General features: G+C 33.1%; 3 protein-coding genes across 8 annotated transcripts; all 3 read right to left on the bottom strand.

Annotated features, from left to right (window-relative positions):
• Nucleotides 1-1,281: 1,281 nt before the first annotated feature.
• On the bottom strand, nt 1,282-1,925 carry LOC107953709 (uncharacterized). The gene is made up of 3 exons (XM_016889099.1): nt 1,800-1,925; nt 1,639-1,727; nt 1,282-1,557 (listed from the first exon to the last, which is right to left on the bottom strand). The coding sequence occupies exons 1-3, from the start codon at nt 1,821-1,823 to the stop codon at nt 1,410-1,412; spliced, it is 261 nt and encodes an 86-aa protein (XP_016744588.1). The 5' UTR covers nt 1,824-1,925; the 3' UTR covers nt 1,282-1,409.
• A 196-nt stretch (nt 1,926-2,121) lies between these two features.
• Nucleotides 2,122-5,783, bottom strand: LOC107950686 (pentatricopeptide repeat-containing protein At3g53170). Of its 5 annotated transcripts, XR_005900091.1 has the most exons (5): nt 5,135-5,771; nt 3,878-5,012; nt 3,384-3,512; nt 3,129-3,201; nt 2,122-2,936 (listed from the first exon to the last, which is right to left on the bottom strand). XR_005900091.1 is itself a non-coding variant. In XM_041075799.1 (4 exons), the coding sequence occupies exons 1-4, from the start codon at nt 5,447-5,449 to the stop codon at nt 3,469-3,471; spliced, it is 1,458 nt and encodes a 485-aa protein (XP_040931733.1). In that variant the 5' UTR covers nt 5,450-5,773; the 3' UTR covers nt 2,945-3,468. The 5 variants fall into 5 exon arrangements, 2 of the variants coding, with proteins under 2 accessions (XP_016741082.1, XP_040931733.1); XR_005900089.1 differs by having other exon boundaries at nt 3,129-3,512; XR_005900090.1 differs by having other exon boundaries at nt 2,122-3,201.
• An 830-nt stretch (nt 5,784-6,613) lies between these two features.
• Nucleotides 6,614-11,577, bottom strand: LOC107950679 (cycloartenol-C-24-methyltransferase). Of its 2 annotated transcripts, XM_016885572.2 has the most exons (14): nt 11,344-11,577; nt 11,094-11,262; nt 9,770-9,836; nt 9,373-9,446; nt 9,189-9,273; nt 9,045-9,100; nt 8,525-8,579; nt 8,166-8,213; nt 7,918-8,001; nt 7,638-7,754; nt 7,470-7,553; nt 7,261-7,386; nt 7,047-7,144; nt 6,614-6,877 (listed from the first exon to the last, which is right to left on the bottom strand). In XM_016885572.2, exons 2-14 carry the CDS (start codon nt 11,174-11,176, stop codon nt 6,814-6,816), a joined length of 1,041 nt encoding a protein of 346 aa, XP_016741061.1. In that variant the 5' UTR covers nt 11,177-11,262; nt 11,344-11,577; the 3' UTR covers nt 6,614-6,813. The 2 variants fall into 2 exon arrangements, with proteins under 2 accessions (XP_016741061.1, NP_001314506.1); NM_001327577.1 differs by lacking the exon at nt 11,344-11,577 and having other exon boundaries at nt 11,094-11,295.
• Between the last annotated feature and the right edge of the window lie 1,070 nt (nt 11,578-12,647).

Raw genomic sequence — 12,647 nt, 5'->3', positions numbered from 1 at the left:
AACCCATATACATTGGTTTATCAAAGGTTAATATTATGTATTAATTTATATGACTTTTATAAACATTTTAATTTTTTTAAAAATTAACCCAAAATCTAAATTTTCTAATTTAACCCCGCCTAGACAAGGATATTGACTTAGATTTTGTTGAAGGTTGGATGGATCCAAAACAGGTAGCTACAAATGTCATGCTACACTAAGAGGAACTAAACGAAGCTGGAATCCGAATTTTGTAACTGGAGATATTTTATTTCTTGTAAATGTTGTTTAGGCTGTTTGATTAGCAACACAAAGGTAACTTCAGGAATTTACTGAAATCATCTAAAATGAATTAAGATCCAAGATTTATATGAATGAAACCGTTCATAATTTTGAGCTTAACATATTTTCTGTATCCCAAATAATTTATCACATTTGTCATTCTTGCTTAGATTTTTTGTCCCCTGATTTCTCAAATTAGGTATATATATATGATATTTTGTAATATGAGTTTTGGAATGTAATTCAATTTTGATAGTTGAATTTCAAAAATGTTGTTTTTGTTCGGCTATAAATAATTTGTTTGATTGTTTTTCATGAAATTATTATAAAATTAGGAGAGGAAATGATAACAACAAAGTCTGAACGTTGGTCTTTAAAGTGTCCAACCATTGTTATTGGGAAAATTAATAAAAACTGCTTTATATAATTCGGTAACCCTAAATATATGCTTTGTTTTGCTTTTATCTCCTAAAATCACCATACTCTAACCTTATCAATGAGAGTTATACATAGCATTATCGACATCTACTTAAAAATATAAATACTTGTTATTTTTTTATTTACTACAAACGTTTGGATATCTCTAACATACAACATACCTATTGTCATAGGAGTTTTTTAATCTATCAGCATCTGGTTTTTTACTTTAATCTGTGAAATTTTGTTTAGATTAATTAAATTTTTTTCCATCATATATGTGAGTAGAATGATTGAAATATTATTAATTTGAAGATTTTAAAGTTTATAGACTATGAATGACATCAATATAGCATCCAGAGCCACCAAAACAGCCTGCTTTGCTCTCAATGCCCTCAACAGCAGCCCCGCTCTTCTTATAATTTTTCTAATAAACGTCACTTTAATTATCTTTTTCATATATTATATTGTTACGTTGCGTCCGAATTATCCAAGTAAAGATTGTAATTATTTTGTGCTCATATTTTGGAATCTTGCAATTTCAGCCTAGTTATAGCAACCTACATGTGTCATATGTAGTAAATAATTTGTTATATACAAATATAAATATAAACCTTAGTTCTTTATTCAATCCAAATAAAACCCCAAAAAAATGCAAAATACATATTGATATCTTGTTATTCATACACAAATTCATGTAAACCAGAGAGGGTATAATCCATTTGAACTGCTCATTTATCTTCAGAGAAGAAATGGTTAATGGCTGGCATGACTTCAGGGGGACGTGTTCTTAGGAATTTACGAAGCCCATGTTCTGCATATTTTTCTCCTTCCTTATAGTTTTCTAGCACTGCTTGGCTACGATCAGATTTGTTGATCCTGCAAAAAATTAACAATTTTGAGACCCAAAAATATACTTGTTTACGTAAGAAAAATTATGATTAAAAAACAAAAAAGTACCTGGCAGCAGGATTTAAGAAAACGTTCCTTGTAAGCTGAAAGATACACATGCTAGTTACAAAGGCCATGGCTCCTACTAGAGGGTACACCTAAGAAAAAAAAAAGCCAATTAACCAAAGAAAATAAAATAATAAAATATAAATTATTCATTTTGTCCATACCTCTGGCTTCATCCAACGCCCCATAATGAACACTTTTTTCTTTTTTCGTGTGGTTGGTGAAAATAAACCTTGAAAAACTGTAGGGTGGATTTGTTTTGTATAGGCAGAATTTGGTGATTGAAAGTGCAATTTGAGTATTTATATGAAAAAGGCAGGCCAGGGAAGTTTACGATGGCTGGTTGGCTTGACCTGTATTTCAGTGGGCTACATTTAATATTTTGACTTAACCCTTAAAATGAGACCCAAAACCATGTGCTAAAGCCTATGGTTTTTTCTTGAGTTGATAACTTTGGAATATATTATCTTTTATTGCCTTATTGGCCTTGACTAATTTGGGTTTCTTTGAATTTAATGACTCTATAGAATGTTCCCAGTTCGTTTTTAGAACAAATCCAATTAGAACTTTTTAAAAAAAAATTAAATTTAGTAATCCCAAGGAACTAAGAAGATCATTTCCTTTCTTTCTTGATATTAGAAATTTCTTAAGGACATGGACTTTTTCTGTGTGGCTGTTCCAAATATACCCATCATTACAATCGGTTAATTTCTTAAGTTGCTATTCAATTAAAAAAGAAAATTCAACCTAAGCTTATCTCTCACATCTTTGATGACATTTATTATAGTATGAAATTAACAAATCAAATTATATTTGGACAGATTCACTATAAAGATCAAATTCATGCCATTACTTAATATCTTCTTCATGCGTTGCTTACAGTTCTGTTAGAAGCGTGGCCGTAAACATGACAGTACTAAGAACTCATTAACAACTCCATATCCCTCAAACAAAAGGGTGATCTTAGCTACACATGCCTTGCAATGATGTCCCAAACCCTACCAACTCAGATTTCACCTGCAATGTGTAAATGTATATACCTACTCTTGTATTGCATGAGTTCGAGTTAAGAGAGGACATTGGTTAAAGTTTGCACCCCAATGCTGCTTCGGCTTCAGAAAGTTAAAAAAGTTTCATATTATTGGGCTCTGCCTGTGCTCATCAGGGTGTCTGCTCAGATTGATAGCTCCATTAGAAGTTTCTTAGTTGGTTCAGTTAGAGAGAGAGAAAGGTCTCAACTGTCAACCATGAATGGCCCCAATTCAACACAAAGTACCCAAACCTAACGGCTATACCTGATCCTGTTCCAACACAAAATATTTACATACTAGTATATATAACAAATGGTTTTGCTTTCTTTCGCATTACACTATGACAAACAGATTTACATTCCACTAATTAGGAACTTTTCCCCCCTAAGGCCTTAAAAATACAAATGCAATGCAATGATATACAAAAGTAACGGAAGGAAGGGCATGGTTAGAAAGTAGTACCAGCCTCCTTCCTCAGTAGTCATCAGTTCGACAACCATCTTCCTCTCATTGCTCCCCGCACCTTCTACAGAAACTGCAAGTTGCAAATCAACATTCTTCAATGATTATTGTCCTACACATTACTTTTCCAAGTATGTTTATCTGATTGGTACATGCCCATTTCATAATCATAGTTCTTTAGTTAATCCATCTAATGGACACATCTCAATCAAATAAAGGAATTGTTTTACTTGAATCGGCATTCCATTTGAGTACCATCATTGAAGGCAGTTTCTTCAATCATACTCCACTTAAAATCTCATCTCTACCATCTCCATCACCTTCAACATTGCATCCTAATTCACAGATCACATGACCTCATTCTTCTCATCTCCTTCACCATAACTGCCAAAATTTCAAGAAAACAGCAATCATGTAAGAAACGTGGTCTTGCAAAATACAACATTTGTCTCATTGAACGCTTTGATTTGAGCAACTTGATCCAATTAATAATCTGTTTACTAAATCACAAAAAAACAGAAACCACAAATCAGGAGTCAAATATTAATTGTCACCATTTGCTTAGTGCTGTTCTTTCTATTGGATACAGACAATAGAGACTACGAAAAGAGCTTGTAGTTAAATGACCTTTAAGTTCAATTCTTGACAAGTATTAAACAGAACAGAAAATATCTGAAGTTGATTTGAAGTTAGAAAAGTATAGAATTACACAGATAGGACAGAGCATTTGAGCCAATGCTCAAACATACCTAAACATTTGCTTGTGTTGTTGATCAACTTGTTTTGTAAATCTTGAGCAGCTTCAATCATGCCTTGAGTGTTGTAGGCTTGAATCATAGTTGCAAAAGTGATGTTATCCGGCATGCATTTTTTCTCTTTCATCAACATAAACAATTCAGCCATCCTTTTAATGTCATCAACCTGACCATAGGCACTGATGATACTAATGTCATCAACCTGACCATAGGCACTGATGATACTGTTAAAAAAAGGGGTATCGAGTATCACATCAGAATTCTCCACCTGCCTCAAAATTGAACCAACCTTCTTAATTAACCCAGCCTTAGAGTAAGCACTAACAAGAGAACAATACGTAATAGCATTTGGCTTCATTCCTTTATGCTTCATTTCCTTGAAATATTCCTCCATCTTCTCAATCTTTCCGGCCTTTCCTAATACTTCAATAACAATATTATAAGTAACAATGGTGGGGGAGAAAAATCTTTTACTCATGAACTTCATGACCGAACCCATCTTCTCATACATGCCTGTTTTCCCAAAAGATTTAATAAGGATGTTGAAAGTGTTAATGTCAGGTCTTATCCCCATTAGCTGAAATTCTTCATACCACTTTTCCATCTTCTCAATCTGCCCACTGTTTCCATAAGCCCCAATAATAGAATTGAAGGTGAAAATATCAGGCAGGGAATCACCACTTTCAATCATATCTGTCAATAAGTTCTCCATATCCTCAAACAATTCAGCCTTACCATATCCATCAATAATAGTATTGTATGTAACAGTGCTAAACCCAATTCCTAGATAAGACATCTCTGCAAGAATTCTACTGATGAGATCAAAGCGGCGATGTTTCACACAAGAGTCGATTAGAATGGAGTAAGTATATACATCAGGTTTGCAGTCAAAGACTGATTTCATATCTTCAACAGCAGAAAAAGCCTTGTCAATGAGGCCACTTTTGCCATATGCATGTACAAGAGCAGTATAGACATCAATGGCGGGTTTAAGTCCTTCCGAAAGCATTGTTTCGAATAGCAAACTGGCTTGCTCGGGTTGCTTGCATTTACCCAACATCACTATCAATTTTGTGTATGTTTGGCATCTAGGCTCGTACCACTGTTGCTTACGTAGAAGTGCAAATATCTATGAAACAAGCGAGTAATAAAATATGTTGTAACCCATCTTATATAAATATTATTTACGAAGTAAGGCAAAACAGTTGACAGGAGAAGAGAATGAAACAACCCAGTCCATAAATGACAAACCTCAAGAGCAGAGTACCAAGCGTTGTCCTTTATGGCTTCATCGAGAGCCTCCAAGACAGCCTTAGGCCAAAGCCTCTTGCGCTGCTTCTTGGACTTGGCTTTCCTCCCAATGCCTTCAATAGCAGCCTCCCTTCTTATAATCCGAGACAATGCGTCCTTGGAATCTTTCTGGGACCCCGTCAGGCAGTACACGGAGCTTCGGTTTGATGAGCGAACGAGCTGTTGAGGGCGGATTTTTGTCGAACAAGTGGTGGGCGGTGAGGAGACTGACAGGGGGCAACTTAAGTTGACGGCGCTAAGGGGACTTCGCAGCATTGGTGAGTGAAATACAAGCTGATAGTAATAAAGAAGTTACGAAAATGAGAGGCCGAACGGAAGGGAAGCATGGGGAAGGGAGTCAGGAATTAATGAGTCGATCCATTAGATGTGAGATGAGGTTTCATCGGTGAGCCGAAACCCCAAATTTTGGAATATTTTTATATATACACAATTTTCTTTCAAAAATATATTAATACAATTATGTAGTAGTGAGTTACGAAGAAAAGAAGCAATCAATTCAAGATCAGTCGTTAATCAGCAATCCCAAGACGTTGAAAGAAGACCTCAGTTAGTGTCAGTAGGCATGTCCCATTTAATCCATAACAAATTCTAACTACATTTATTAACCAAAAATAACTAATAATAAATGTTGGAACATAGCTTCTTCTTTTTTTTAAATAATGGGTTAATGCAAAATTTGGGTTTGAATCTGCTAATGGGATTTAAATGTTTTTCAACTTAATATCATATTAGAATTTAAACTTTTTTAAGAAAATATCAATGATTAATTTAGATAGAAAAAATTTCAATTGTTAAATTCAAAGATTAACTTGAATAAAAAAATTACAAGTCATATTGCAAGAAATATGTTCAAAGACTAAAATAAAACAAAAACAAAATTTGAAAATAATTGTCAAGTACATGCTCTAAATATTGTACTAATCCAAAAATTAACATTGGTAAAAGTATATATTTAGAGTTTATGGCTTTTGAACTTCCTTGAACCCTTTATATTCAAGCACTAAAAATCATTTCTTTTTTTACCATTAAATTCATTAGAGATACTTTATCATGTCTACTAATTTTTATACAATGTCTAAAATTAACTATAGCCCCCAACCCTTAAAATATGATAATGCACCCCACATCTTCTTATACTAACAACTTATACTAACAACAAAACAATAGTTTCTTTAAAAATCAACATATTTGCATTATCAACGGTATATTTTAACATAAGGACAAATTTTTTTCAATCCAAATATACCCAAAATATTTCCATATTATACCCGCCATAGATTGGAATCATGATGTCTGTGTTTTGGTTAATTTTATACTGTATTCTATAGACCGAAGATGTATTTTGGTTAATATTAATAATTCAAATAAGTAATAATTATCCAACAAATATATTCAAAATATTGAACATTCCGCTAGAGATTTCAACAACTTAAAAACATGGAATAAGGATAAATTTATATGTTTCACATAATCCAGTAACTTCTATAAATGAAAATAACGGAAATCAACTAGCTAATAAACACCAAGTCTCTAAAACTGTTACAGACGATGGAACCAAACAACCAGCTTAAGTTCATATTTGATAGATTCACCCAGTTTTCACCCCCTACATCGATGCATCACTGGCTCTCCGAAAGTGGCTTTCGGGCCAAAAAGAAATACATAGGCGTAAATATCTCTTTCCTGAAATTGAAAACCAAAACAAAAATTAACATAATGTTAGCATATTAATTGGACCCAGACAGAGAACCATAAGAAACCGTTACCCATCTCGTTTATTTAGTTTTTAATTTTTTAAATACCGATTAAGATGAAGTAATCATGGGAAATAGGACTCAGTAATGTAACTCACCTACCACCTTCAACCAACCCTTCTGCAGCTTTCTCTAGAAAATCTTGAACTCTTTGACTTCCCTTGGGAGCTAATCCCACAAATTCTAGAGCCTTTACCTGCAAAGAAATGGATAAAAGTACTGGTAAGTGCTTATGATCTTAACATTGAGTCCATTGTTACTTCATGATGAGCATCATTAGAGTGGAACAATGTAATGTTTCGTAGCTTTTACCATATTTCTGGTGATGAAGCGTCCAACAGATGTTAGACGGAAGCTACTCAATGAGAAGTGGCTTGTATCCAAAGGCAAGTACCAAGGGAGTGGAGAGCCAACAGCAAGATCTTTCTCCCAAATTATCTAGAATACAATATGAAAATGGTTAACAATATTAAAAGATAAAAAGGTAGGGACAAAGGGCAGAGACCAAAGTAAGAGTTCACCTCAAAACCAGCCTCTTTTAGAGCTTCCAGGCACTGTCCAGTCAACCTGATATCCGGAAGACCATCACCAATCTCAATTTCAGCCTGTATAAACAAAAACTATCATTTAAGCTAAACTCATGGATGCATAACAAACCGGTTGCATTTTAATGCCCTTAAGATGCCCACCTTAATTTTCTGATGTTCTGAGTTATTTGGATCAAATGAATCTGTCATGCACCACTCATATGCAGCAAAATACTGTCCCGGCTTTAGTACTCTGTAAATCTCCTTGTAGCAGCCATACTATGTCATGACAGACAACAATCACATCAATAAAGTGGTATAATATGAAAACAATTAAATCAAACCAAATCAAATCAAATCTAAATAATGGAAACTTCATAATTCATTCCATCCAAGATGAAAATGATCTTGAGTGTGATGGGGGAATTTTAAATTGACATACCGCATCCGGAGCATGGCAAGTAGCTTCAATTGCGTAAACTGCATCAAAGGCGCTGTCAGGAAATGGCATCTTCATGAAGTCAGCCTGCATTAGATAACAAAAAGGGAAAATCAGCCATACCACTACTGTGCCTCGTGAAAAAACCTTTATTGCATGTTGTATGAAAAATTGTAAAATAGGGAATAATAACAGACATAATGTAAACTTGAGTGCAACAATAATAAAACTTGACACAGAAAATTACCAACCTTCACAAAGTTGCAAGTCTTTTCCACTCCAGCAATGCGGTTTAATTCCTAAAATATTCACATTTTTAATAATCAAAAAAGTAAATTTTACAGTAGTCAAGCGAAAACCTAGACACAACATGAAACACAAAAACAAAATAAAGAAACTAACATAACTATGATCCATCACTTTTTAAAAACTTGAGAAGTTCTTAAAATGTTACCCTTCTTTTATCAACCCAATGCAGCTAATAATAATTTCAAAGATCAATAAACTGAGAATCAGAAACAAGAGTTAAAAAGAAAAATGAACAGAGAAATAAAAAGCCTATCTGCTGCATATCCATGAACGTTTCTATTGAGAATGAAGAGATATTCACCTTCCCTCTTGTTATTTGATATTCATTGTTGTTTATCCCAGTGACCGATGTGGAACTGCAGCAATCAGCAGAAAAACATGACTTAAGAGTCCTTCAAGGCATTCTCTAGATAAGAATATCAACTACAAATAAACTAGTCATGATTTATTCAAAAAATATATTGCTACAACTACAATACCATCCGATGAAACAGGGCAAAGGCTCAACAGCTATGAAACACCAACAGAAGTTAGCTTACCTTACAAGATAATTGCAACATTTCCCCCCTAATTTGAGCTTAATTATTTATTCAGCCAAAAAAATTTTAAGAAATAATGAGAAAACACAGGTTTAATGAAAAAAAACAACTGATATCAGATGACTCTAGTCTCCATGCTCATCCATACACATACACGTAGAACAAAGAAAACTAGCCTATTAAGCAATATAAACTACAAAAAGGATACAAATAAACAAGGAAAAATACATAAAAGGAAGATGAAATAAAGCAAAAGGGCTTTGAAAACAAACTGCTATTTACCTGAATCGAGCAATTTCTCTAAGTGGTCCACCAATTCCACATCCAACATCCAACACCTAAAAGAAAATGTAAAATCTCAAGTCAAAAATCATACGTAACAGAAAACTCAAGTAATAGCTCCATGCTCTAATGAAGTGGGAAAACCTTGTGTCCAGGCTTCAACCCAAGTTGTAAAGCAAGAAAATGTTCATGCCGCTTTATGCTTTCTTTGAGAGACTCCCCATTCCATCTGCAGAAACAAATTTTATGATAATGATCAACAGTGACTTGAAAAAGCAACTGTACCACATTCCTTGCATACACAAGATAGAGGTGAATGAATGGATACCTGGGAGCAAAATGGAAAGATTCACCCCATCCAAACTCATAAAAGCTGGTAACAAGATCATAGTATTTGTTAACCTGAATTCATAACATCAAATGAGTGTTTGCACATGCAATCAAATCCTAATTCAACTTTACCATTCCAATAAAACTGCAAGTGAGAATACAGTATTCATTAGTTTAAGACAAAATAGCAGGTATCAGATCATCATATGGCTTGAAGAAATAGACAACTATATCTGCCAGTGTAAGTAATACAGTCAAACAAAACAACAAAGCAAATATCCAAGCTCCTAATTCATAACTAACAGAAAAGGTTGAAAATGAGCTAAAAGTAAAAAACCAAGCAGTAGGTTGCAAGGATAGCTGAAAGCAAAATTGGTAAAAGAAGCTATTCTGACCATGTCAGTGTAGTTGGCTTTTCTCTCTTCCTCTTCGCCTCCATAAAAGACATGATATCGCTCATACCTGAAGCATTAAAATAATCTCATATAAATTTCAAAAACAATAGCAAAAATCTAAAGAGTAAAAGACAGCATTTCAAGTGATCGCGCATAATGTAAGTATACACAGTATGAGTTCTAAGTAACTACAAACAACCCTATGGTATTGGTCACTGTATAGCAGATTTTGCATGGGCACAAATGTCTTATTTTTGTTTAATGATTTACAAAATATTTTGATGGCATGCTATCGATATCTTTGAATAACTTTCACCACATGGCTCTTCAGTTGGAGTTGGAGGTCATTTTATGATTACATTTTTGCTTTGAGAGTAAATAGCAGGGTCCAATACTCTTTTTGCATAGTAGGAAATAAATGAAGTTCTAACTTCTTTGAGAAAAATCAACAACTGAAATCAACAGACCTGCCAAATTAATTTTTTTTTATATATTACAATCACCATTGAAGACCAAAGGGATGCTAACAACTAAGATAAAAGAAACCCATAAATCAGCTGCCAGTCATGTCATGTTGACACACAGGTACTTTTAATTCCTTAATAATATCACCATAGAAATCTATAGTCACTTGTATCTTTCAACCAAACCCGTCATGTCAGCCTTACCCAGTTACAGAAGAGTCAAAAAGTAAAACAGGTACCAGTCATGACCTGGTCCATGTTCCGTGCAGTTGTATAAATTTAATGACTCTTAAATTTGGGAGATGGAAACTTATTATGGACGTAATAAATGAGATTGTACTGCAAACTAACGTCACCTGTGAGTGAGAGAGAGATGCTAACAATCAAAGGTTAAGTACACAGAAAATAAGCTTAGCAACTAGAGAAAGATTAAATCAAGCAAAAAGCTTAATCCATAGAGTGGGAAAGAAATTTTAAGTTACTTTAACTAAAAGACACATTAATCCAGAGAGAAAGAAGTGTCATAATCTAGTGAAGATTGAAGTAAAATATACATTCGTTAGGCATTTTTCACAATAATTATTGCTTTTATCTTATTTCTCTCTCTATAAAAAAATTATTTCTTCGTATCATTTTTCTTTCCTGTCAAACACAGCAATTAAAAAATATATATGCTTTCTATATTTCTTTCCACATTCCAAGTAAAAGCTTAAGTGATTTTTTTCTCTTTTATTCTCATTATGAACATTTACCAAACACAAAAAAAAAAGCATAAAAACTGAAAAAGGAGGGATCTATACTCAACTCTCAAGACATAATTAAAAAAGTAAAAAAAATTAAAAAAAGGGGAGAATGAATACTGTTCAACAGCGGAAAGGACTTCGGCTTTCTCGATCTTGCCGCCGAGACCGGATGCCAGATCCAATGCACCAGCCTTCGACATTTTTCTCCGTCACTCTCTCTCTCTCTCTCTCTCTCTCTCTCTCTCTCTCTCTCTCTCTCTCGTCACTAGCAGCACCCGCAACAAATCTAGTTAAAAAAAAAACAACAACGAAGTTATTCAAGTTTCCACTTAAATGTAGATTCTTTTGCCTGACTATATATACATACAGCGGATGCAGATAAGGGAAGCGAGAGGAAAAAAAGGCGGAGAGTGGCGTAAACAGATCAAACAATAAAACCAAAGCAAAGGACCGGACTGGACTTGGACTTGGACTTGGATGAGAAATGCAACAACTTTGAGGAGAAATTTAAGGAGAGGGTGTTGCAAACGAATAATCTCATGTAATGGTACAAAATTGCCCAACTGGACCAGCCTGTTACCCTAATAGGGCTAGGGCAGCCACAACGTGCACATTCTAAAAACTTATTAATACCATTGAAACATCCTTAAACAATACTCTAAATTCTAAATCAGTTCTAAACTTTTAAATTATTTTAATTAAGTATTCAAAGTATCCTTTTTGTTAGTTTAGCAGTTGATTTAGATGTTTAATGTGCAATTGGCAAGTGACATTGTACTCCCAAATAAAAAATCTTGGTTCGAAATTTAGATTTCATTGATAATATGAGCACATTAGGAGTCTATTTGATAATATTAGAAATTTTATAACACGCATATGTGTATGAAAATCATGTATTTAGAATAAAAATTTGTGTTCAAAAATAATATATAATAAATAATGAAATTTATGATATCAAAATAAAAAAATAGATTAAATTGTAAGTAAATCGAAATTTAAACATATGAATACAGGTATTTATCATGGTGTTATCATCAATCTTAAATTGATGTCAACTTAATTTGTGGCACCATCTCAATTAACAACATTATTAATATATACAATTGATGAAGGTAATGAAGCGTGTATAAGAAAAATAAAATGTATAAAAATATCAAAATAAAACTTTAGTTGAGTGGTAAATTTAAAGTTTTACTAACCTAATTGGCATAGGTTCAAATTCTTTATATGCATATTTTTATTGAAATAATTAACAATATTAAATACTTAAATTAACTAATGACATTATAAAAGTAGAGAGACCAAATTATGTCAAAACTTGAAATATATAGATTAAACCTCAAGTTCCAACATAATATAAGAGTTAAAACTTAAGTTTGACAAACTCAAAAGAAATAAGAAGTTGCGTGTCCATCTTTAACGCCCTTAGAGCATTCAAATTACATACAACCAAATACCATTTTAATCAGAAATTTAATGATATTAATTATTTGGACTAACTAATAATATTATAAAAAAATACAATGACTAAATTATGTTAGAAAGTAAAATATAAATGATAAATCTTAAATTGAAGATAAATAAAAGGACCAAAACTTAAATTTATCACTTTTCTATAATGAAAAAAAGAAAGAAATGGTGGGATAATATCTCTCTAAATAATATTCCTTT

The sequence above is a fragment of the Gossypium hirsutum genome, chromosome A08 (genome assembly GCF_007990345.1).
Source record: "Gossypium hirsutum isolate 1008001.06 chromosome A08, Gossypium_hirsutum_v2.1, whole genome shotgun sequence".
In the NCBI taxonomy this organism is placed as follows: domain Eukaryota; kingdom Viridiplantae; phylum Streptophyta; class Magnoliopsida; order Malvales; family Malvaceae; genus Gossypium; species Gossypium hirsutum.
This window is presented reverse-complemented; position numbering and strand designations above follow the sequence as displayed.

Excerpts from the sequence above, each read along its gene's own strand:
- LOC107950686 (XM_016885593.2), bottom strand. The coding sequence starts at position 5,449 with ATGCTGCGAAGTCCCCTTAGCGCCGTCAACTTAAGTTGCCCCCTGTCA. Across the intron at positions 5,013-5,134 it reads CTTGGTACTCTGCTCTTGAG|ATATTTGCACTTCTACGTAA; the intron begins GTTTGTCATTTA and ends CTTGTTTCATAG. Across the intron at positions 3,513-3,877 it reads CAACACAAGCAAATGTTTAG|TTATGGTGAAGGAGATGAGA; the intron begins GTATGTTTGAGC and ends AAATTTTGGCAG.
- LOC107953709 (XM_016889099.1), bottom strand. The coding sequence starts at position 1,823 with ATGGGGCGTTGGATGAAGCCAGAG. Across the intron at positions 1,728-1,799 it reads GGCGTTGGATGAAGCCAGAG|GTGTACCCTCTAGTAGGAGC; the intron begins GTATGGACAAAA and ends TTTTTTTCTTAG. Across the intron at positions 1,558-1,638 it reads TTCTTAAATCCTGCTGCCAG|GATCAACAAATCTGATCGTA; the intron begins GTACTTTTTTGT and ends AATTTTTTGCAG.
- LOC107950679 (XM_016885572.2), bottom strand. The coding sequence starts at position 11,176 with ATGTCGAAGGCTGGTGCATTGGATCTGGCATCCGGTCTCGGCGGCAAG. Across the intron at positions 9,447-9,769 it reads AAGCCAACTACACTGACATG|GTTAACAAATACTATGATCT; the intron begins GTCAGAATAGCT and ends TTATGAATTCAG. Across the intron at positions 7,145-7,260 it reads GCTTCATCACCAGAAATATG|GTAAAGGCTCTAGAATTTGT; the intron begins GTAAAAGCTACG and ends ATTTCTTTGCAG.